The sequence below is a fragment of the Pectinophora gossypiella genome, chromosome 7 (assembly GCF_024362695.1).
Source record: "Pectinophora gossypiella chromosome 7, ilPecGoss1.1, whole genome shotgun sequence".
Taxonomy (NCBI): Eukaryota; Metazoa; Arthropoda; class Insecta; order Lepidoptera; family Gelechiidae; genus Pectinophora; species Pectinophora gossypiella.
The window spans coordinates 6,317,234-6,343,537 of record NC_065410.1 but is presented as its reverse complement, the minus strand read 5'-3'; the positions used below and the strand labels follow the sequence as shown (position 1 = coordinate 6,343,537).

General features: G+C 35.9%; 1 protein-coding gene and 1 long non-coding RNA gene across 4 annotated transcripts in view; one reads left to right on the top strand and one right to left on the bottom strand.

Moving 5' to 3' along the window:
• LOC126368569 (pyrokinin-1 receptor-like) overlaps positions 1 to 26,304 on the top strand; it is a 140,338-nt gene that overhangs the window by 89,208 nt on the left and 24,826 nt on the right. For 2 of the 3 annotated variants that reach the window (XR_007566614.1, XM_050012614.1), the window contains exons 4-5: positions 12,221 to 12,328; positions 22,410 to 22,598. Coding sequence is in view for 2 of the 3 variants with exons in the window: in XM_050012614.1 (XP_049868571.1) it covers positions 12,221 to 12,328; positions 22,410 to 22,598 (297 nt within the window). In the remaining variant the exon portion in view is untranslated. Of the gene's footprint in view, positions 1 to 12,220; positions 12,329 to 22,409; positions 22,604 to 26,304 lie in introns of all 3 variants that reach the window. The other variant, XM_050012615.1, reaches the window with a different exon arrangement.
• LOC126368604 (uncharacterized) lies at positions 16,283 to 18,397 on the bottom strand. The gene is made up of 3 exons (XR_007566621.1): positions 18,002 to 18,397; positions 16,992 to 17,059; positions 16,283 to 16,715 (listed from the first exon to the last, which is right to left on the bottom strand). It is a non-coding gene; the product is annotated as an uncharacterized LOC126368604 (long non-coding RNA).

Sequence of the window (26,304 nt, the reverse complement as noted above, 5' to 3'; positions counted from 1 at the left end):
TTTACGATGTTACTAACTAACACCCTGTGTACAATCATGAGCAATATAATGTACTTACCCACTTTAGGACTCTGTCGCACTAACATATTTGACATTTAGTGAGACTTACAGTTCAATTTGTCAAAAAAGGTTAATGTGATATTGTACCAAAGTGTATACATATTAATGCTCGTGACCGTACATAGGAAATATTTTTTGGAGAGAAGTAGGTATTACGCATGGATTCTTCAGACGTCATCTTCAAATTGACTAACGTAGCTTGGCGTCGTCGTGTCTTTGCGTGAGAGCAGCCACGGCCAAATGATTAAATTGCGTTTGGGTGGTGCTATAAAATTGAATCCTTCGCTTTTTTGATCTGTCCCTTAATAAGGCTTTGATCCAATTTTTGTAACACCATTACAACCACATCCATTTTTTGAATTTGCTTCCTTCTATCTCTTCTTGTGAGTAACTACTGGTTCTGAAGACGATATTTTATTGCAGTGTTGTCAATATTCGTTCAAAATTACTTACTATGACCACAGAACCGAATGGATCGATTCTCCTTTGAATAGAACGGCTATGAGAAGGGACAGGCAACGCTGAATATTTTACCATAATTATAAATGACAGAAGTATAGTAATATTACGTATATAATAATTCTACTGATTTTTTATCAGCTTCTTGTCTTTGCTCTATTCTGGCATCACTAACGTCACCCTAGTGACGACAACATACAAAGTTGTCTCGACACTCCATCTATACCTTTAATCTATGATATTTAACGGCCTCCGTGGTCCAGTGGTTTGAGCGTTGGGCTCACGATCCGGCGGTCCCGGGTTCAAATCCCGGAACGGGACACATCACAAACATCACTTTGTGATCCCTAGTTGGGCTAGGAAATTACAGGCTGATCCGAAAGGAAGATGATCCGTGCTTTGGAAGGCACGTTAAGCCGTTGGTCCCGGTTACTACGTACTGATGTAAATAAGTAGTCGTTACATGAGCCATGTCAGGCGGCTCAATAGCCCTAACACCAATAGCCATAACCCTGACACCAGGGTTGATAGGGTTGGTAATCCACCTCACAACCCACACGATAGAAGAATTAGATCTACGATGTTGTATTGTTTCTTGTGTTTTCCTGAGATATTTCTGAATCCGAAAGTCTACCTTGACCTGTATTTAATCAATAAGGCTTTTTGCTCTGCAAAATTTAAGGCACTTTCTATTAAGGAGCTTAAAAGTATTAAAGACCATCAAGAGAAATTAGAATCTTATTATGATTTTAGACTAGACTGTTACCCGCGATTTTATATGCGTAGAAGCTAAAATAGGCTGTGTTACCTACTCATATCTTTACAGGAAAGTCTGGGTAGCCGTAGACTAAAGAAATATTAAAAAGATATCATTTTTTCTGTGGAGCATTTTTGTACTTCTTTCAAAAAAACTTTATGCAATCGAGGTGTCATCTAGTTTTTCTACTTGACTTTGACTTTACAAAGTCACAACCACGACAACAACCTACAACAACCACAACCTTCCAACCACCACCACCACCACCATGGTTACAACCTTCGAAGAATTTCTTTTCTCCATGTTCTTCTTCTATATATAAAGTCTTCGTGAAAATTGTTGGCACAACCACTGCTACTTGTTTATAGTGTAGAAAGATTCGCTTGTAAACGACAAGATTACAAAAATAGATCAAGACGATACATTTCAATTGATGGTTGCGAGTCACTAGCCGTGACCTACGAACTTGGTTATTTGCCAAATGATTCAACAAATTGTTAATCTTTTTTATTCGCTTCTATCCTATTATTTATTTATTTTATTTTCTTCGGAAAACTAGCAGTCGCTTCTGTAAAAAGCCGGACCTGTCAAATCTACAGGTTAGGCAAGCGGCCCCTCTGAAAAACGGAATAACGGTAAGGAGATGATGATGACGTGATAGGTGGTTGAGCTGTTGGCTGCCGCCTATAATGGTTGAGTCAACTGTGTCAGTGGAAACTGCACTTAACGCTTTCAAGGACAGAACGTCTAATGACGTTCCGATTCCAAGGTGTCATACTACCTATTATGAACCATCAATGGGCCATGGTCTTTGCCCGTGAAAGGGTTAAATTGAATTAATAACTCATTGGTACAAGTCCGGTACCGGGATTCGTACCGGCGCTCCTCGTGTGAGAACAAATACACATACCTTCGTATCAATTTATTTCACGATGCTACTTTTACTTAAATATTTGATTTTGAATCGACTGTAAAGAGCGGGTTGGGTTGGTACATACTTAATTCGATATAGGGCTGTGTATACATTTCATCTTAGACCTTTACTGGATCTGATGGTTTCAGTTTTGGTGTATTTTTGTCTTCTCCTTTTTGGCAGCAAAAAAATGCCTCCCGATTATACATGTTTTTGAAAATTCTATTATCTAACGTCTTCCTAACAGCTATTACAGATTGCTTTATTTGAATTGCATTCAAGAGTTGAGCTGAGTCATTTTGAGTTGACGTCCTAAATTGGGACGGGAAATGAAGATTTCAAAAAACACGTTTTTGGATTGGTTAAAGTTATTTTTTTTAGAAGATTACTGACCCTTAGTGACGGTTTGGTAGACCATATCAGATTTCATTATGGACCCAAAACAACGTTAGAGTTGCTCGTGTTATAATTATATTATATAAGAAAGTTACCAGACCGTACCTACTTAACAAGGATAATTAAGAGATATATGTATTTACACTCGGGTACAGTTTATTCATGTCACAGAAAATAAGTGAAGATGGCAAAGATGCTAAGCATTTACTTTCTTTTTTTTATCCACTCAAGGGTGAACAAATTATATCAAAGATTAGACTCCTTTTGCACTTCGAGCATAATGTGTTTAAATTGATCAAGTTAAGTAGCTTTTCCCTGAATATATGAGTATATGTATATGGATATGTGTATGTATATGTATGTGTGTGTATGTGTATGTTGAGTGAGTTCCAGCGAGTTTATTCAATTTTCGCGAATACTTTATAATCCATATAAGTATTAAAAAATGTAGAAAGAAATGGGAAGGGAATGGGTAGCTTAAAAGTGTTACTTATTTATACATCAATGTTTGCTTGTATTTAGTGTTGGCATTATTTTCGAAACTTCTATTATCTGATATTTTCCTAAGAGCTATTACAGACTGACTGTATTTGAACTGCATTCAAGCTGCTGTTTTTCTGCGGTTTGCGGTATCATTTTGAGTTGACGTTCTAAATTACGATGGAAAATGAAGATTTCAAAAAACACATTATCGAATTGTGTTTGCGGAAAAACATGTTTTTAAATCGCAAAAGTATAGAATTGAAAATAATTAAAAAAGAACAAAAAAGAAATGAATTTTGCGAAGGATAATTCCACTTGATATTAATTCGGAATCATGAGCTGAATCATCCCCTTCAGTATGTGTGCGTCAAGCTAGCGGCCTCAAAAAAAAAATGGGCACGAAAAAATAATTTGACCATACCAAAAAATAGTACTCTTATTGAAAAAAATAGTACCTGTTGTAAAAAAATTAGTACCATCACGGTTCTGGATTTATAGCCATGTTTTATTGCACTTGCTAGCTTGACGGTGAGCGAAATTTGGCGAGAGTTAACGACAAGGTCTTTCGCTTTGATTTAAACGCCAAAAAATAGTACCGAAATAGTACTCACCCCCTGCAAAATACCGAAATGAGTACTTCAACGGTTCCAAAGTTATAAAGGCAGTTCTTTGATCCCGCTAGCTTGACGTTTTGAAAATACCTATTATCTGGGGAACGCTTGCATACTTCAGTATGTAACTAATGTCAATAAACTCGTATGAAATAGTACTTCCTACCATCATAATTTTGATCCGATTCTCTTTGTAGAAATATGACAAAAAGTCATTATAACCTATGTCATACATTTATCAAGACAGGTACAGTCGCGAACAAAATTAACACATGCTCAAGAAGAATGTTGTCAGATTTTAGTACTTTTTCCCCATTTTTGGGTAAAAATTGGTGAAGTGCCAGGGTTGTCAGATGAAAGTAATATCATTGTTGAAACTCTTTGAGTTATTCTACAAATACTGCAAATTGTTTATTAACAAACACTTCGATCCGTAACAAATTGAACATGAAGGTATAAATTATAAAATAAAACAGCAGATTAAAAATGTATTATGATGTATTAAAATCACAGATTGTTTTCAATAAGAACTAGACCCATGCAGCCATTTTTTATTAAAATTATTGCATATGGGTGTATGCAATAGCAATTTTTTGTAATAGCAACACTCTGAAGTGCAAAGAAATGGTAGGGTAGACCTTCAAAATGGCAATACTGGCAATGGCAATACTTACAAATAAATTGTGAGGTTATGTAATTGTCTACGTGACTGTATCAACAACAAATGTATGGTATAGGTTATGATGATTTTTTAACATATTTCTACAAAGAGAATCGGATCAAAATTATGATGGTAGGAAGTACTATTTCATACGAGTTTATTGACATTAGTTACATACTGAAGTATGCAAGCGTTCCCCAGATAATAGGTATTTTCAAAACGTCAAGCTAGCGGGATCAAAGAACTGCCTTTATAACTTTGGAACCGTTGAAGTACTCATTTCGGTATTTTGCAGGGGGTGAGTACTATTTCGGTACTATTTTTTGGCGTTTAAATCAAAGCGAAAGACCTTGTCGTTAACTCTCGCCAAATTTCGCTCACCGTCAAGCTAGCAAGTGCAATAAAACATGGCTATAAATCCAGAACCGTGACGGTACTAATTTTTTTACAACAGGTACTATTTTTTTCAATAAGAGTACTATTTTTTGGTATGGTCAAATTATTTTTTCGTGCCCATTTTTTTTTTGAGGCCGCTAGCTTGACGCACACTTCAGTATTTGGTACGATGTTACTAACACCCTGTACCTATACGTATAGTATACATATATATCTAGGTACCTATTTGGAGTTTTTTTACGCCATATTGTACATTCATAACAGCGTTTTTATCAATTGATCTTCCGACGTAAAGTACGTGCCGTTACAGGTTTTTATCTCGGAAACGGCTTTTCCTATAGGATAATGCTTGAACGGGTATAAAAAGTCTCAATTTCTTATCGTCACACACATAAATAACTATGAAAGCCCTGGAGGAACGCTGGGTATTGGCGGTATTACTTTTTCTTTCGTTCTATCTTTAATCTTTCAGATATCCTTGTTGCCTACAGCTTACTACATAAACTCACGTCTGCAAAGCCACCAGTTATAAGTATAATTTACAATACACCTTTTTTAGAAGACAACATGCTGTCACTTTTGATACGAAGTCCTTTTACTAAGTACTTTTCTAGTTCCAGTTGGAAGGTGGAAGGATGAAAAGAAGGCCTTTGTCTTGTAGTGGCACAATAGCGCTGTTTACAGTACAAACCGTCTAATTTTATTTTAAGTGTTTGTCGCCCACGGCAAATGGAAACACTGGGGACGTATCAAATCATTATTTAAAAAAGAAGAAAACGAAAACAGTGGTGCCATCTGCCTTAAGTGACATGTATTTCGTTTAGGCGCGAATACGAGGTTTTATTAGTGGCAGTTAAGGCCGGTAGCGGCCTATTTGCTCTTCGACCGTCCAGAAGTCAACTACAACTTGCACTACGTTTTGGCTAAAAATAAACTGAAATATTACTGTAAGTGTTGATTTTGTTATAATGTTATTTAAAATTGGTATTGTAATAAATATATTTATAAACTGTGTAATAATATGTTGTTTCTTTTTATAGTTATATCTGTCATTTTCTTATCCGCCGAAAAGGAAAGCGACGGGTAATCTACAGGCATAAAATTTATGGAACTCACATCAGTTTTAGGCAGAAAATTAAACAGCTTTCTTAAAATTTTATATTGGCTAATAACCCGACAGAATCTAGTTGACTGCACACGTCCAATGGGTTGCAGATACTTATTTTATTCACACGGTCATTTACTCATTCATTTTAAAATTGTCAATTTTCGATCATCCGTCCTTTTCCTTTTCATTATGTACTTTGCAGAATTACGACAAACTTAGTACCTACTTTTAGCGGACGAAATCTCAGATAAACCTAATTAACCGTCCTTTATTGCGTGTATTGTTTACAAGGTACAAGAAAGAACTGGAGTCACAAAAACTATTTAGTCATTCAGCTTGATTGGTGTATCGAAACTTCAGCAATTTTCTCGGTCCTTTGCCCAGGGGGAAAGTAATATTAAATTGTTATTGACTTCTCCTATGATTAAGAAAGTACCAACCATTTCATGTTGAGTATTGCTTGGTAGGTACATCGAGTCTATTCCCTTTGAGTATTACAATATATTTATTTGATGTTTATGTTCAATATTACGCTGCGTACTATGTTATATTATGTGTATTAAATTCTTTATGTGCCCACGTATAGGCAATTCTGTGTACCGATGCGGAAGGCGGGGAAGTGGTCGGAAAGGTATAAGGTATTGACTTGTATGTAATTCGCATACGAATACCGCATCGCCGCGCGGTGCGCTTCAAAAACCGCGTCGTTTGTACATACATACATAAACTCTCGCCTGTTTCCCACCGGGGTAAGCAGATACTATGGAATTCCAGTCGCTTCAATCCTGACCTGACACACTTCTCTCTTGTTGTTGTTTAACTATGTATTTATGGTAAATGCTTGCTGCTAGCGTCTTGTGTCGTTTTCATGCTTCACAATTGTGAATTTGTGACCATGACAATAAATGGGCATAAGTGTCCAAAAATCTTTGCACTTTTCTTCATTTCTTGAATCAGAAATATTCGAGTAGTTAAGCTGTAAACTTTTCTGGTTAACAAGAAGTTTTTAATTAACTACATTGTGGTGAAAAACCGAGTTTTCAAGACCGAGTTTGCAGAAGTTTGACTATAGCGCTTACGACGAATTGTGTACGACATGATTAGAAGTTCTCGAGTACCCACGCAGTCTAGAACTTAATTTATCTGCTTTGTTGATTACTTTGCTTCTACTAAAATTCGAACGATCTTTGTTCTATTTTAGATTCATCCTTCAGACTTATGTATAACTGTTACGCGTGGTAGATATTAGAGGAAGTGAGTACGGCAGCGCGCGTATCATTTTTCATCATATTCCCGGATCCGGTAGCTGAAATCAACCATCGAAAAGCCTTTGTGCTGTGCATTTGTTTGAAGAAATTAACGTGTTATCAGCTTTCAAACAGTCATTAACAGCTTTATGAGTCCGTGTACCTGCCGAATAAAAAACCCGAAGTCGGCTGTAAGTATCTTCTTTAATCAATAAAGACCTAACTAAATATGCCTTGGACAGCACGAGATTGTACTTACGGGGTGTAGGATAGGAAACGGAAATAGTCGTTAAAATAAATAACTATATTTTAGTTATTAATTATAGAGTTATAAAAAAAGATAGAGTTATAAAATAAATAACTATATTTTACTTATTTATTGGGAAAAAGTACATAATTGAATACATTTATCATAAGAAATAAAGTACAAGGTAGGTAACTGGTGTCTGAACTAGGCTGAGCCTGTGTTTTACACCATAGAAATACTACTAAACACTAATATAGGCAAATAAATTTATTTATCAAATTAACAACAATAAAATTCAAGAGTAAAAGAAAAGGTTTTATTCTTTTTATTGTTTTTATTTATTTTCTAAGTGCAGGTTCGTTTTTAAGCAGTCGGGTTTATTAATAATTGAATAAACCTACTTTTTTACAAATATTACTTATTATTATTAGTTACGGGCGCAACATAATGATCAATTTGTAAGTTGTAAAAATACTGATTGCCAAAAACATTTTGTATCCCTTTTTTCCTTATTCGACTTTGTGAACGTGAGTCCAATCCGAATGAGCGTTGTCAAAACGGCATTTCTGAATATTGTACAGAAAAATTCTTAGGAAAGCCGTTCCCAATAATAAATCCACCATAATGCAGGTATATCTTTTAAGTACCATACAATATCTGCTTATGCCAAACATCCACGCCAGTGCCTTTTTAAAAATCACAGTCTGATCTAATAAAAAAAATAATAATAAAAAAGTTTATTTAGGTAAAATCTACGACACACATATACATTTACAACATTAAAATATATGATCTGTTTTTTTTTTAACACAACCTCGCAATAGACTAGCTAATTTTAATCCAGGTAAAATAAAATACAACCTAATAGACGAGGAAATTACAACTTATGTCTTATAACTCAATTCCGGTACGTTTGTGTAGCTATTTGAATATTCGAAAGACCTACCTACGTGTTCGTAAAAACACTACCCATTTGTTTTTCTCCCTTCCTTTCAGCGAATTATTTGCACTCTCCTTACATTGGGCCTGAGAGAATTCTTTGGATGAGTTTTATACACATTTTATTATTATTACTAAAGTCTTACCTCAAATTATTTCGTCTGATAATTTTAGGTTCTTTAGTAATAATAATAAAATGTGTGTAAAACTCAGGGCTCAGGGGTCGTAACATCGAAGTTACGTCTTATTTTAGCGACTCTGGTGCGGTTATCTAATTGGCTATTAAGGAATATGAATGAATTACTCCCGTACTACTGCCGCAAAATTAATGTTTGAACAGGTTTTTTTTTTTCTCAAAAAGGATCCTTACCAATCCTTACTTTTTTGTGCACTTGTTTGTCGGAGGTGTGTTTTTCGATTCTCCTTGTATTCACGACCCTGATAAATAAACACATTAATTGCAAAATGTAAAATAAGAAAAAAATTAAGGAAAAAATACATTTTTTAATAAAAAAAAACTGACTTCAAACGCATAATTAAAAAGCAATAAATAAAAATTTCGAATTGAGAACCTCCTCCTTTTTATAAGTCGGTAAAAAGAAATAGATGAAGAAAAGGAAGGTTTTTTTTTTTCATTTTTTTTTAGAGGCCGCTAGCTTGACTCACACGAATCCTAACCACTTGCGATGTCCCTATACACATGAAAATACCCCAGCCCAGCCCAGCTTAAAGAAAAAAGGGAAACACATAGTCAGTACATTGCGGAATGTGTGATTGAATTATTTTGCAGTTTAATATTAGTTACGCAACGAACACCAAATTGTCAAAGTAATTTACAATTGTATGATTGGTCTCCTTCCGATACAAACTTCATTTGCTGAAGACTATTCAATAAAATATAATAACTATATTGTGGGCATTGGATACCGGGTTAACCAAACCACTTCAATTTAGATATCCCCAGAGAAGACATTGAGTCAACTTGCAATCGCTGACGTTGATCAAAACTAATTGGTAGTACTCATTGTATTTATACATTTAGCTTCAAGTACAATGCAAGAGGTTAATAAGGCGGGACCTTAGTTTAGAATTCGTGGTTTAAAAAAATTACGTCAGCCATTTAGCGTTTGACAGTAAGACGCAAATTCAATAATGTTTTATTACACCCACGATATATATTTATAAAAAAAAATAACTAATAAAATAAAATATCTTTATTTCAGACCTTAAGGCCCGTATAGTGTTAGTACAGACCACTTACAAAAACTATTTTAAACTAGCAGTTTTATTCGCGAAATAGTGTGACAGAGTTCCGAAGGACGTAATATACGATCCCGACGACCCGATTACTCTAGCCATAGAGGCGGCCAATCAGCTCGCGACACCAAACACTTCAGAACTCCGATACCGACCCCGCCGGCGTGGTCGACGATTTCCCTCATTCAGCACTTATCGCTATCGACCCACTAGGTTCGACTAATCCTTTCAAATATTCTTCCTCTCAGACGACGCCCTGAGCCGAGGTTCGTGCCCAACTGGGCACCCTCAGGCCTGTTGTCTTAAACGTTGTACCGCGTGAGAGCCTTCAGCGCTCCCCATTTGTCCGGCCAAGTAGTTAATGCCATCTGCGGCAAATATACAATAAATAAAAAAAAAAGTGTGAAATGGTAAGGATCGGAGTTGTGGGAAAGGGTAAATAATAGTGGCTTTATTTTAAAAGTCATTGTGGTTCTGTGGTTCACTGGCTGGCTTCCCAAGCGGGGAGCGCCAGCTAGAACCCCGATACAGGACTTACAGAAATGAGTCATTAATTTATCTTTTGTACAGTTTTCACTAACACAGTTGGCTTGTATGTAGACGGCGATACGACTCACCACCTATATCACGTTAGTCTAACAGAAAGCTCGGTGAGATGGGTTCTTAGTTCATCTTGCGATAGATGTACCTCTATCTCTATCTATCATCTCGCGATAGACTACTCCAATTGGGACATAGTTGTGAGATTTTATGTTGTTTTATTTAAGTACGCCGCGGCGATACGGCTCACCACACATCACGTTGATCTAAGAGCAATTTCGGTGAAGCGTGCATGCTTATAAGTAGAATAGAATAAAATATAAATAGTTTATTACAAAAGGCTGCCATACGCAAAAAAAGACAATAACATCATATAATCAAATTTCCACTGAACAATTGCAAAAAAAAACAAGATGGATGTTTGTCGAAAAATCATAAGGTAGTGGTAGATGTCCTGAGTTTTTATACTCTGCAGGAGTTTTTTAATGATTAGTTGTTTACTTTTAATTTTATGTCTAATTATGTATAGATGTATACTTGTTCTTATTTATTATGTTTAAGCCTAAAAAAATTGCTGTGCCCAATCCGGGTCCATATGTGTTACTTACCTTATATTACCAACCTCCTACCATGTGGAACGCAATAAATTATATATGATTATGATTAAAGGGCCTCACTCAGCACAACAGTAGTTCATCTTGCGATGGATGTACCTCTCACTACCCCAATTAGGAACATGTTACGACACGGTTGGTACCTACACCAGGTGGCCGTGTTAAAAGGTGTTTAAAGTTAAATTGTACACGAAGGTGATTAGGGGAACAGGGATTATGGTGAACATTATAAAAGAGATTATGCACATAATATGAATGTTACTAATGAAACGGTAAAGCCAAGGCTCTCTCCTAAACATCACTAAGTATTCGGAAGAATTTCGGAGATACTTTTTCCCTAGTCGGGTTTTAGTATTTAAACTTTTAAACTTTTATTTTGTAGGTTGAAGGGTGCACAACTGCAATTAGCGAGCTAGTATAATAAAAAAAGAGGAAAGTACTGAAGTAGTGATAAATACATATTTTGTATAATTATATATTACATACCTATTGATACGGAATCCTTAGTATGTATGTTGAACCGTATACGTGATAACCTGTGATCGACCGATCACTGATATTATGGTCCAATGTGTTAGAAAGAACACAATATCTCGTGTGCGTCAAGCTAGCGGTCTCAAAAAAAATGGGCACGAAAAAATAATTTTACCATACCAAAAATTAGTACTCTTATTGAAAAAAATAGTACCTGTTGTAAAAAAATTAGTACCACCACGGTTCTGGATTTATGGCCATGTTTTATTGCACTTGCTAGCTTGACGGTGAGCGAAATTTGGCGAGAGTTAACGACAAGGTCTTTCGCTTTGATTTAAACGCCAAAAATTAGTACCGAAATAGTACTCACCCCATGCAAAATACCGAAATTAGTACTTCAACGGTTCCAAAGTTATAAAGGCAGTTCTTTGATCCCGCTGGCTTGACGTTTTGAAAATACCTATTATCTGGGGAACGCTTGCATACTTCAGTTTGTAACTAATGTCAATAAACTCGTATGGAATAGTACTCCTTACCATCATAATTTTGATCCGATTCTCTTTGTAGAAATATGTTAAAAAATCATCAATTTTTTCGTGCCCATTTTTTTTTGAGGCCGCTAGCCTGACGCACACAATATCTCTTACAATTATTTCGATATGCCCGGGACTACAAGCAACTGAATTCTATATAAGTTGATTCTGTTTTATTCGCTCCTCCCAATCCATTGAAATATGAATCCATGTATAAGAAATATGAATTGGTCTTGCTGTAGGCAAATCCCGAACATTCCATACATAAATCTCATTGTTATCGTGTACCGCTCTACCGCCTTACTGCGTAAGTGCGAGCCAGACAGGTAGTCCGCGCGCGCTCCCTCTTACGCTTCAGTGGTTACCACGTGGCTCCCATTTAGACTAAAGTAAGACCCAGAGGGGGTAAGGTACATCTAGCTCGGCGCCCGATCCACATTGGTGCGGGACGGAGAGTTACCGTTCAATGCGCAGTATTATACTTTACTTTATGCTCATATTCTAAACGGTGTTTTTTTCCCGCAGGTGTACATCGTGCTGACTTACCTGTCTGGTGTGCTGTACTACTTGTCGACTGCCATCAACCCCTTCCTCTACAATATCATGTCTAATAAATTCCGCAATGCCTTCAAGGTAAGAAAATTCTATGTATCCTATGTATGTCGCATCTGTATGAACGCCTGTATCTTGGAAATTTCATTAAGTAATAACGCTTTGGGATGGAAAAAATAAACGCATATTAAGGATGTTTTCAGTGCGTGTTCGAACTTAAGTATGTGGCCTTTTTCCACATTTCAATAAGTTAAATTTTATGCTGAGTCATGATCGTACGTCTCTGATGCTATTAGGAACCTTTCAAGAGCACCAATTAATATGGTAAAACGTATTTGGTACCCTGCTTAATCTAATTTCTTGGCTGCCAGGATCCTTGTCATTCCAACGTAACCAGAAGACTTCTGAAACGTGCTCCATGACTAAATTTTAATTCTCAATTCACTTAACCAATAAATAATATAGGTAACTATACTTTGTAAAGTTGACTTTAATAATTATCTTTAAAAGGAGTTTCGAGTGAAATTAAATTACAGACTGGCTTTGCGAAGAAAGGTGTTTGCTTAATGGGTTTAGGAATAAATTGTGTATATGTATGTGTGTGTGTATGTAGTTAAGTATTTTATTTGATTCAATAATGGATGCTTCAAATTATCGTTAGTATGTCCCTAGTTCTTACATTTGGATCACATTTTGTGCCAATCTGAATACGCGATTGAGTCATCTCAATTTCAGGGGTGGTTTCATCCTCAATATTCCTCGCGTTGCCTATCGAATACCATCCAATAGACAAGAGTGTGCTAATAATATTGAAAAGGTCGCACAATCTCGGTTCCCCTGTTCCTCGTCACTGTAAGCGTAGGAATAATCCCGTTGAATAAAGGAGCAGTGTTTGTGATTATGTGGCGGGTAAACAAGTCTAGTACGATTCAGTGCTAGATTCTTAATTATTTCATGTTATTTGTTTTGCGTGGCCGCTCTCTCTGTTGCGGGGATAAGTCTATACATTCCGCATTATTGACTCCGGCTCACCCTTGGCCTTCGAGAAGATTGTTCAAATTATCTACGCCTCGGTAAACATCAAACTGTCATGTTTTCTTATATAGTTGGGACATTCTCTTTGAGAAAGTCGTTTGGTGGAAATTCGAACGTGTATGATGTGGATTTTATTGTAAATGAAATCGGTTCATTGCCGATATGTGCCAGGTTCAAAAGGTGCAGATTCACACTAGCGTTTTTTCTCGGTGGAACAATACCGCGGCAAGCACGCGGTCGGTAACTGAAAACTACTGGCATACGCCGTGATTATTTTCATACGGCTTTGGGACGGTCGAAAAAACACGCTGGTGTGATAGAAGCCTAACACTCACTGTGCGCGCTCGTGCGGGCAGGAAGAAGTGCAGTTTTGGATTTACGCGTTTAGTGCCGTTTCTCTTGCACTTACGGTATACATAACAAGTTTATCAAAAACTAGAGGAATACATTTAATAGGAATAGAATGACGTTGCTACCTATACGGCTTCTCTTTATTTTGATCAGAATAATAATGGTTGGAAGATGTGTAATACACCCAATTAACAAAGGTCATTATTTATAGCCAAAAACAAATATAAATGACGCATTTATCTGTTATCCATGATATTAAAGTTTCAATGCAGGTATATATGTACAGCGCCATCTGTATTTTATTTGGGAAACGTCGGCTGGAAAGCCCTTCATTAAATTATAAAATACAGTCGTCATAAAGTATTCCGTATGTGACATCAAACAGCATGTCGCATCTTGATAATTGAATATTCTACTTGGTACTTATGTTACAATTTTACTTACTCACATTTTCACACAAGGTTTTTTAAACGAAGGTTGTTGGTAGGGCTGGCAGAGGAAAACCTAGAAGGACGTACATTGACCAAATTGGAGATGTCTTTAGAAAAGGTTTAAGTACGATCTACTCTGAACGGCGAGCGTGTATGAAACGTTTGATTAATGTGGAGGAAGCAATAAGAGAAGTGTGTCAGGATCCAAGCAAAATGGAATTCCATAGTCTCTGCTTATTCCGGTGGGAAATATGCGTGAGTTTATAAATGTATGTGTGTATGTTATTTTACACATGAAACTTAGTCAAAGGTAGCCGTTATCAAACATGCTTCAACAAGAATACGGAACTTCAACAGCCACATTTTTCAAGGTGATTCTGATAAGTGTAAGTTTTCCCCTTTGTACGTGGCATTTCTATTAATTTCTGCTTTAGATCAGCTTACTTACAGCCGCTTAGAGCACAATAATTTCGTATATGGAGGAGGGATAGGCTTATGTGTCTTTGATGTCATCCGCATTCTATAACGTTACGTTCCCCGCAATAATTATTCCTCGTATGCTACAAGACTTATTTAAGTAAACAGCAAAATCAGTTAATCGAAATTGGGCTGTCTCGAACCCCACTGCACGACATAATTTACTTAGACTTTATGACCCATAAAGGAACTCCCAACCGAACGAAAGATTTTTTTCTTTTATAGCTTTCATTAAAAAGTTAAGGAGAAGTCATTTCTGTCTACCGTCAATAAATGGGACGTCGGCGCCAATTCAATTTACGCAACAAGTTATCTTTCACCGACCTGCTTGGCATTGAACAATGTTACCAAAATGTAGAATTAATTTTACTAAAATAGCTTTCCTGAAAGCGTCTATTTATATATATATATATATATATATATATATATATATATATATATATATATATAGGGTACGAAAGAGGTAGATTAGTAAAATAGGTCAATAATTGAGCATTGATGTCGCAGAACCTATTGTAAGAATCTCGCGCGCCTTGCATATTAATGAGCTTACCAGGTCCCGGAGTCGACTCCCGCCGTTAGCCTTATAATTACGAATTTGAGATACCAATTGCAAACAAGAGTGTGAAGAAAAACGTTGTGAGGAAACTTGAGATTCTGAAAAGAATTCAAAGCAAAAGTCGCAAAGCCAAGCTACACAAAAAAGGAGGCAGTAGCGAAAAGAAATAAGTTCAAAGATTTTACTATACCTACCTACAACAAACGCAGATATTTACTTTTATCAATCTACAATAAATTACATCAAAAGGTAAAAAATATTACATCTTTCTTTAAAATATTGTCTATAAAACGTGCATCTGTTTGCGCTGCGCAGATTGCCATTTTTTCTATAAATAAACTTTTTTTTTTGGATTCATTATACACATTCGCATACGAAGAAACGGTAAACCGATTAAGTATGATAGCTGTTATAAAAGTAACGGCTCTTTCCCCGTAGAATAAACTAAACCCATTAAGCGGAGAAGAACACGATCTCTCTCGGTTGGGCGGTCTTCAGAAACTTTTCGGGGAATTGACGAAACGAATGTAATGTTCCGGTCCGTCGTCCGATATCCAATATCCGATATTCTGATTAATTAAGGAGTAGGAACCAAAGGGAAAAGTAGATTATGTAACCATTCTGCGTGTGTACAACCCATGATACGCCTGGTGAATGACACAATATAATTTATTATTACAATACCAGTAATCCAGTAGCAGTTAGTAGTTCTATGAGTAATTATTTTTAGGGTTCCGAACCTCAAACTGATCACTTTGTCGTCCCTCCGACTCTGTCTGTTCGTCTGGCAACACCCTTTTATCCATCAAATTTAAATTCTAATTATAATGTATCAAATTTAAATTCATTTCGTAGCGGAATCAAATCCTGTGAGGTAGTAGACCTGGTAGCATGATATTTGGCAAGGAGGAAGGTTATGAAGGAAGGCATCTCAAGTGATGGAAAAAATCATGCAGTTGATATTACTTATACTAAAAGCTAATACACAGTTAATGAGTATATAATGATACATTAAAATGAATATTTATTAATAACATTTTATAAATAAAATCATAATAATAAACATAGAAAACAATACTTAAAATATAAGTGCAATAATATTGTTAAAATATAGTAAGTAGGATAAATATAAATACTATCTTATCACTGACTAATAATTAAGTATGTTGTCATCTCTACCACTTGCAGTGCCTTTACCAGGTCCATTTTGATACTACAATACTAAGTACTCCTGTATTTTTATAACACCACTTTTCTATTTCTATTTCTACTTATGTCGATGTATGAAGCCAGTACTTTTTCAACAGCTAATTCACAGCTCTGCGAACCCTCGGTGTACGACTTGACCTCGTATTTGACCGGCTATTTTATGTTTACTTTATTTCTTCAGTTTGTTTTATAAATTGAATCGATGACTCGTTAATTAATCAGGTCAGATCAAGTTTCTTACATTTTTTTTGCCTAAAAGGATTTTCTTTTTCCGGATTTGTTTATGTTGTTGTTTCGGAAGAACATCGTAAAACAGCGATTATCTGTTCAATGTCGAATTATCGTAAACCCATTATCGTTGACGTTTATATTCCTCGTTATAGTTTTGTCCTTCAAATAGCTTTATCTGTAATGAAATAACAATGTGTAACCTTCAATACGTAGTACATTGTAACTATCACGATAGGTTATGCTCATTAGAACATTATATATAGAAAATTTTGACGTGTGAGTGACGTTACGAAGGTTGTTTATCTAAGGCGTAAAATTTACGCGCACATTTTCGTGGAGAAAGAAAACCGATTCTTTGAAGAAAGGGATCCATTGAACAAATTGTGTCAAAATTTCATGCTTCTTTTATCCTTATCCTAAAGAGGGACGCAATGGAACACAGGACACTTACTGACCGGGAAAATTGTCTTTGTGTGGCTTATCCCAAGGTGACACTGCGCGGTTGAAGTATTTGCAGAACTGTAATAAATAAAACCGCAGAAACATTACCACAATCCCTTCAGCTGAATTTTATTGTTCTTGTGGCCATACATCAGTGGGTTCATATTCTAAAAATGCAAAAGGACCAACATTTATCAATGTAAAACGCATTTTTTTATGGCCACTTATCCAAACTGTAACGGATAATTATTTTGTTAGAAACTTGGAGCAGTTTTCAGTTTAATCAATCAATCAATCACAGAGATTCAAAAGTAAGATGATCTTTCGGAAGGCACGTTAAGCCGTTGGTCACGGTTACTACTAACGATAAGTAAGTAGTCATTACATGAGCCATGTCAGGGGCCTTTGGCGACTCAATAATAACCCTGACACCACCCTAGCACGTTAACAGCACGAGTAGAGTTGTCAAATTTGACAGACGAGTTAAGGTTCCTCGTTTACGTATCGACTTGCTCGCGACTTGAATATGAAACGACCACAGATATGTTTTTGGTTGGTTTTTCCCGAAGGGCAAGATAAAAGGAACTATGCCCATACAGCCATGTTGATGAGGTTGGTAATTCACCTCACAACCCATACGATAGAGGAAGAGAAGACAGAGATTCAAACAAACTAGCCAACTTGTTCTAATCGAATTACGAATCAAGTTAATAAATTAACTAGTAGATGTCACGTGTAACATGGCAGCTAAATTTAGCAAGGGTGCTAATAAGGTGTGACAAATAGTGACAATGTCACCTGGTGAGAGAGATGGAATGGATTCGGTGGAAATATGAGGTGCAGCATGTGGCGCCGCCAATCATGTTACAAAGACCCCTCCCGCTTCGACCAAAGCACTTCCTTAACATGATTACACCCAATGTCAGATTGGCTGGTTTTCGGGTGTGAAAAGGGTAGATAGGTACTTGTAGAGATCATCATCTCCCTAGTATTATCCCGTTTTTCACAGGATCCACTTACTTTACTTGAAGATTTGACAGGTCCGGTTTTTTACAGAAGCGATGCCTGTCTGACCTTCTAATCCTCGAAGGGAAAGCCGGCCCAATACAGATTAAGTTACATATAGGATTTAACTGAAAACAAAGCACTATTTAGAATACACGTCTCTTTATTATAATATTCAGCTCACAATAATTACCGCCCTTATATTTACCCACACACAATCAAATCTAATAAAAGTAATATAATGAGTATTTGTCATACGATACGACACGTCTTACGCTGGCGACCGATCACTGAAGACTGAACCTGCGTTCACGTGAGCGCCCGCTTTTATAGATTCGTGCGCGCTGTAACTGTTGACGAACACGCCCGAACTCTAATGGCGTCATCATCGTTCGATTCCGGACGGCGCCAACATCCATACTTACGAAAATGCATTTCTCGGGAATGTGGGTTTCCTCTCGATGTTTTTCTTCATCGCTAAGCACGTAATAAATATCATGAATTCCAAAACAAATTCGACAAGCAATTGGTTTAGGCCTATGCTGGATTCGAACGTGCGACCTCAAAGTGAGAAGCAAGCGTTCAAGCGTTTTATTGTGTACAAATAAATAAAATAGTAACCTAAAAAAAAGTTAATTTTATTCTATGGTATTCAGGACTAGTAATGTTCTTGGATGGCTGAATTCGTTACATTTAAGGCATCTGGACTAATGCCAATTCGACCAAGATTCCGTATAATATAGGTACTCACTTGCTCATTGGACGGTTTGTTTTGGACAGTTCAGAATCTACGTTGGGGATATTCTATTAGGGGTAAGAAGGGAATAAACCATTGCGGTCAGAGGTTGCTCGTAAATCTGCGCAATATTCTATGTAAATGTCTCTCCCTAACTTTGGGGCGACATAGTTCACAGATATCGTCGGCTGGTATTTTATTATGTGTTATATAACACCGAAAATATTCAAGACACTTTACTAAGTGAAGTAAAGTTTCGTGTCCGAAACGAGAACCGTTAAAGTCCTTCAGAAATTATTATTGAAGAAAACGCCGAGAATACACAGTTTTTCTTAGAAATTGAAAACTTGCTCTATCTAGATATAATCTAAAACGTGTTTAGATAAGAGCAAAAGTTTTCTTTGAGTAAGAAGTAGGTAGCCTAATAAATTCAAGTGTCAAGAGACAAGAATTTATTTGGCTGATAAGTATTAAGAATGTTCTACCTGTTTATGTGACGTGAGATAAAATTGTAAGTAATAAGATAAATTTGACACAGATGTACTCGTATGAGGGTGACTTCTGTCAGATGTTTCAGGATAAAAGATGGCATACTTTTATGATATCTACTAAAATGCTTTTATGCTGAGTGAGTTGGATTGAGACGTGGGGGTCTAAAAATGCCACATTGTTGCTATTCATTTCAAAAAGCAATATTGCTATTTGACGTTTGCGCATATAAAAGTAAGTGCGCAATGTCAATAAATGTCAAATAGCTTTTTTAGACGAATTGAATCAATGTAGTCTTTTTAACCGCTCTGCGCAAGATGATCTAGTTATGTTGCCATCTAATATATCTGAAAACCGATATTTGGTAATTACTGCAAATTTTACACATATTTCTAGGTTTAATTCCCAGGAGGTTTGGACATTGATTTGGAACTTTTCTATATATAATGTAGAATAAGTAGAGTCCATTTTACTTTGCCAATATTAAGTGGTTCAGAATTCTAGTAACTTAATTCAAGGAATTGTAACCTTCCTCGAAAACTCCGCAGGGAAATGCATCTAGAACAATCAAGCAACAAACTGAAGGAAAAAAAAAACCAAATTGGCTTTGACAAAATACTTCGTGAATATAACCAACAATACATAGCCCGAAGGACGTAATTTACGATGCTGGCGACCCAATTAGCTATAGAGGTGGCCAATCAGCTCGCGAAGACAAACATTTCAGGACCCCGGTAGCGACCCCGCCGGCGTGGCCGACAATTTCTCTCATTCAGCGCGCACAAGAGTCGATTATTTTTTTAAATATAATTCTTTCTCACGACGCCCTGTGTCGATCGCCCTGATTGCGCGCAATCAGGTGTCACTGGAAGCGTCTGGATTGTATTTAGTCGATAATTACATTGAATTAATAACGTAATAAATACTTTATTGCACAAACAGGAAACATAACTACTCAGACATGTTCGGATAGGTTTTATTTCTTGCGTACCTAAAGCTTATAATGGAAGCACGTTATCTTAATAAATAAGACTCCAAAATTAGATAAATAAAAATGACTACGGAAAAATCACTCTCTAAAAAGTATGAAATAAAAAAAATATTCCTTTGAAAATCTTCCCAATAGTAACGTTTAGAAGATAGCCGTGATCCTATGCCAATCTGTCCTAAGTGCTTGCTTACAACGGCATTCGAAAAAGTGCGTGAATCTAAGTGACTAATAAATAATAATATTACTTAACGTTCAAAGATTCGTGTACCTATTTTCTTGCTTCATATTTCTTACAGCGTGATTTTTCAGTAGTCGGGTTTTAGTTTTTAAACTTATATTTTTTATCGATATAGCCGTTTAAAAGGGTCAGTCCAATAACGCTTCAGATTCGACCTGGAGGCCATAAACTGTTTTATCTATTTTCTGTCTTAGGACAAAGTATAAAGAGAAAGTTCAAATAACCGTTCCTTGGAGGAGGAAGCAAATACTTGCCCTCACAATTTGGCGGAATAAGTAGCTCGATTTGCGTATGGAAAATTTGGTTTAATATCAGACCATAATAAAAAAGGGTCCATTTTTTAGAGGAAAACAAAATCGTATTTGAAGAGATGGCGTCTGGGGATCCGACTAGTAATGCTTTCAACTTTGTAATGCGTCGACTTAGGGACTACTAGATGACAGAGAAAACATTTTCTACTAAGATTGCCTACAGTGCTATTTTATAAAGAAAACGCTTATTTTTTTTATAAAAAATACGAGTGATAAAGTGCAGAAAATTGCGCTCGATTCTAATTTCTTTTTATTTGTACAACAGTTGGATGAATTTCATGCGGCAGTCGCTCCTAAAGTTTATTTAAATATTTCAACGGGGCATTTGAAAAGAGTTTGAGACTACTTTGGTACAAACAATATTTGTTTGGTGTATGAGATATGGTCGGTATGGATTAGGTTAGTGTATGGATTGTATGTTTAGTCATGTTCTAAGCAACAATACTATACGGTGTTAGTGACATCGTAACGAATATTAAGGGGGATAATTCAGCTCATGATTCTGAGTTAATATTTAGTGGAATTTTCCGTTGCAAAAGTATGGAACTGAAAATAATTAAAAAAGCCCTAAAATTGGCATACATTTACCGTCACAAAATTTCATTTGATATCAGTATCATAGTCTGAATTATCACCCTCAGTATTCGTTACGATGTCACTTAACACCCTGTATATTATCGAATATTTTATCACATATCGACCTAATCAGAATAGGTTATGTGTAAAGTGCGCGAATGAGATTAATACTACTATTCGCTCAACGATTCGTGTAACTATTATGTATGACACGTTGTTCTTTGATTGATCGCATTGACGAGATACAGACGTTATAATATTAGATAAGTATCCAATCACAAAATCCGACTAACTGGAAATTCGAAAATTCGAAAATAGGAATGCATTACATGCATGTGAGTCTGCAACTTTAGAATTCTTGTTGTTGTAAAGACAATCACAGCTTTAAATGTCACACGTAAATGTTTGTTAAATCTCATTTTGCGATACGACTTTGTTAGATCGTCGGATTACGGTACTTAAACAATGTGAAGAACGAGTATGGCAGAGACTATGATGTGTAATAGGTACCTACTTACATTCGTTGATTAAACGCACAATTTATTATTACCTACTTACCTAAGGTTTTCTAATTTAAACTAGCTAGACGCACTGGCTTTGCATGGGTGCAATTTGATCGTAGATTTTGCAGTTGTATTAACATTTAGGGTGGTATCAAGAAACTAATCTCAGCTGAGACTGCCCTCAAGATTTTATATAAGAACTGTCACATTGACATTATCTTGAGGGCAGTCTCAAAGCTGAGATTAGTTTATTAATACCACGCCATAGAAACAACAAAACCAAGCAAGTATCGAAATTATCCAAACTGGTCAAGCCGCAATACGCTCCGTTATATTAATGTAGATAGATAAATAATCGGTTTCCCCGGTGGGAAATAGGTGTGAGTTTATGTATGTAGTGTGTAAATTTCCCCAGGGACCCCTGTTCAACTCTTAATATATAGTTTGTAGATCTCATAATTATGAGTTAGTAAGCGATGTTCTGTATATTTATTTTTGTAGAATAAGTAAGTAAAGTATAAAGTATTTATTAATTAATCGATGTAAAAGAAAATGTACTTAACTATTGTTTTGTTGCAGGTCACGTTGTCGTCATGGTGCGGGCGAAAAAGCGTGCCAGGATTGGGGCGAACATACAGCGCTCTACTCGCGTCACAACGAGCGCGCGTTCCAGGGGGCGCGGTGTCAGAGCGCGTGCGCGGGCCGCGACGGCTGTGCCGGCTCGCCACTGCCACCACGCAGCTGTACGACGCGCCGGCGCGAGCGCAGGTGAGGTCAGGCACATCATCATTATTTTCCACGGGGTATGGACATCTTAACACTTACACTTTCCGTCAGTTGCATGACTATTCAATTTGGAATTTAGCCCGCCTATGCAAGATACCATACCTTGATGTAACAGCCCTTAGCGCCCCCCACTTGTCGGGACTGGTAGTGAATGCTATCGAAGGAAATCAATAACAAGTCACGTCAAAAAATATAGATCACTAAACGATCTCTTTACACTTGTCGATGTGCAATCGGACAGATTGAATTGAATTATCCCCATAACAGATTGTTCTGGCGTTGATTCACCCTGATAAATTGAATCATGGAGACATGTATTTTGCCTGGACAGACATGACTACATTTGACCTGAAATCGTCATTCTTCTTGTATCCTCACAACCGCCGGATCGGGAGCCCAACGCTCAACCACTGTACCACGGAATCCGTTATACAATCGACATTAATAAGATTGGATATGAGAAAATAAACACTAGATTCCGATTGTCTAATAAAATGGATTAACCAAAATAGAAATGTACGCTGGTTAGCTCATTATCGTCGTTTGCGCTGTTTATTTGTAGATTGTTCCGGTTTACTGCCAAGTCGAATGTATAAGTACTTACGAGCACGCTGAGTTGGATCTAAAGAAAATTACCCTCCATTTTTGAAGTCGGTTAAAAAATCGCAATGGAACAAACAGTCATTGGATTTAAGAATCCCCTATACAGCAACTATATAATGCTAACAACTTACTAACCTGCCGTCTTCTTCTATTGTATGGGTTGTGATGTGGATGACCAACCTTAGCAACCTACTTATTCAACTACTTGCCCTAATAGGCCATAATAAGTTTCTATAATTGCGTTAGTCTGGATTGTACTACTAAGAGTCAACTTGACACTTTCCGTAAGCAACAGTTTGGACATACACATCGCATTGTACATAACCTAATTTTTTGTTAAAACTCTTGCACTGCATGAGGAAGGAAATCGCATATTCGCAAGGTGTCTATTTGACTGGAATGGGTACTAACAGGGTATGACGTAGAGTCTTCGCCTTCCCACAAGATATTTATTTCACCTATTTAATTGCTTTCTTCACATTATTTCACATATTAGTATGTGTACGCTTTTCATTTGTATGTAGGAGCCTTGAAATTCATTATTTAAAAGCTGTAATTTGGTAAATAGTTAAATGTATTAAATGAAGTTTCTATGTTGTATTGGGAGTGAATAAAAAATATTGAACACATTTATCTTCTCTCTTCATATATATATGTCGTGGCCAGATCGTAGAATGATCATTTCATGATGTGTTCGACCATTTCATATATTATAATATATGAAATAATAATAATTTATATAAATAATAAAATAAATTATAATAATGATTGTTTTTTTTTAATTTTATTTTTAATTGTTTTAATATTTTTTGTTTTTTTGTTTTGTTATAATAATTATTAATTAGTTAATTTATATATAATTATACATATATAAGTTCGTACCAAGTTATCTTTAGATTGATAGCCCCGTGTTTTGGGGGCTTTATGCATGTATGTAAAAATGTATTTTCTAAGCTAAGAATCACTCAGAAATTGCGTTGGGAATTATATGTATGGTGAGGTTCTGCTGCAACAAAGCTTGGCATTATTCCCTAGTCGATGCAAGCGATAAAAGTCACACGTGCCGAACTGAAGACTAAGCCAATAGATATTTTCCCTCTATATTTGCATTATAAATACAGGGAAAATTGGCGTTTATTGGCACATGCAAATCTTTGTTTTGTGCATTTAAGACTTAAAAAAGAAACTAGTAAACTTATGTTTAGGGTGATCTAACCTAAATTATATCGTCACTGGAAAAAGCAAAATTACGTAAGCGCCAATATCGTAATATTGCAGTCAATGTTTTAATGTCTTACTAGATATAGAAAATGAAAAGAGCTATGTAGTATGTTACTATGTTACGTTGACGTCATATAAATTGAATAAATGGATAAAAAAAACGAAAAATAAACTTTAAATGACTTTTTCCCGAAATGGCCTCTTGGCGCTTACGTATTTTTGCCTTTCCAGTGACGATATAGAAAATAAACTTACTTAGCGCTTGATTTATGAGATACAAAACAGTTATCTTTACAGTTTAATTATTATAAAACTAAGAATATATTTCAAAATACTAAAAACTATAGTAGTCTGTAAATATTTTCAGTTGGTAGAACGCTAGCATCTCACTTTGAGGTCGCAGGTTCGAATCCAACACAGGCCTAAACCAATAATTGCCGAATTTGTTTTCGCATTCATGTTTTGATCATAAATGATTATCACGTGCTCAGCGGTGACCTACTATACTATTTGGAAACGGACACACGTGACTCTACGATATTAATCATTGAACTCATAAAATGATACACTTATGCGCGTAAAATAGAGTCATTTTGCTAGATGGCTATTTGGCTGCGTACCTTTAGAAGTTATAATTTAATTTATTTAGTTTAGACTGTCACGTATCAACATATAAAAACACATTTTTATAATCAACCTACTGTTATCTAGCTGCTTTATCTATCAACATAAAATATGACAGGTTTATAGGTGATAAAATACTAACTTGTAAAACAAGTTTTTGCAGTCAATTTATGTAGGTATTCAATGTCAAATTTAAATTCAACATAACGTGTAAATAAGAAACGACGGAATAATTTTATAGAAGCAATTAAGCTTCAAATGATTGACAGAACAGAATTTATCCTTAAGTAGAAGTAATTAATTTTGTTTAGGTAGTCTTTGGGTAGGTATCGTACACGTTTTGTATGCGAGATATTCGAGGTGAAACGTGGTTGTATATAATAAATTCATACACATGCCTCAGAGGTATTATATTCATTATAAGCCCCTATGTGAAGGCTTGTTATTGGCATTTACTTAAGTCTTTTAAGCATAGGTACAGCAAAATCTTCAAAACATCTATTTTTTTACTATAACATTTTATGGTATGACGCTTTGCACGAATTTAAAAGACGTTCACATTATGTTAAAATACAATGACCATTATAAGTGATTTCGATTTATTTTACCTTTATAAAATGCTATTGAGTTTCAATGGAACGTTTTATAAAAGAAAGAATGGACAATCAGGGTATCTAATAGATCTCATTACATGTACAGGGTGTTAGTGACATCGTAACGAAAACTTTGAGGGATGATTCAGACCATGATTCTGAGTCGATATCAGGTGGATTTTTCCGTCGCAAAAATCATGTATTTTTATTAGTTTTTTTAAATTATTATCAATTCTATACTTTTACGATGGAAAATTCCACTTGATATTAACTCAGAATAATCAGCTGAATCATCCCTCTCAGTAGTCGTTACGATGTTACTTACACCCCGTACAAGTACATACGGTAGCCATACAAGTAGGTATGGGTGTTAGTGACACCGTAACGAATATTGAGGGGGATGATTCAGACCATGATTCTGAGTTGATATCAAGTGGAATTTCCTGTCAAAATATTCATGATATTTTTTGTGTTTTTTTTTATTATTTTCCTATCCATACTTTTGCGACGGAAAATTCCACTTGATATCAACACAGAATCATGGTCTGAATCATCCCTCAAAGTTTTCGTTACAATGTCACTAACACCCTGTATATATGAGCTGAATTTGTATTTTTATATATTTCTCGTAAATCCACAACACTTTA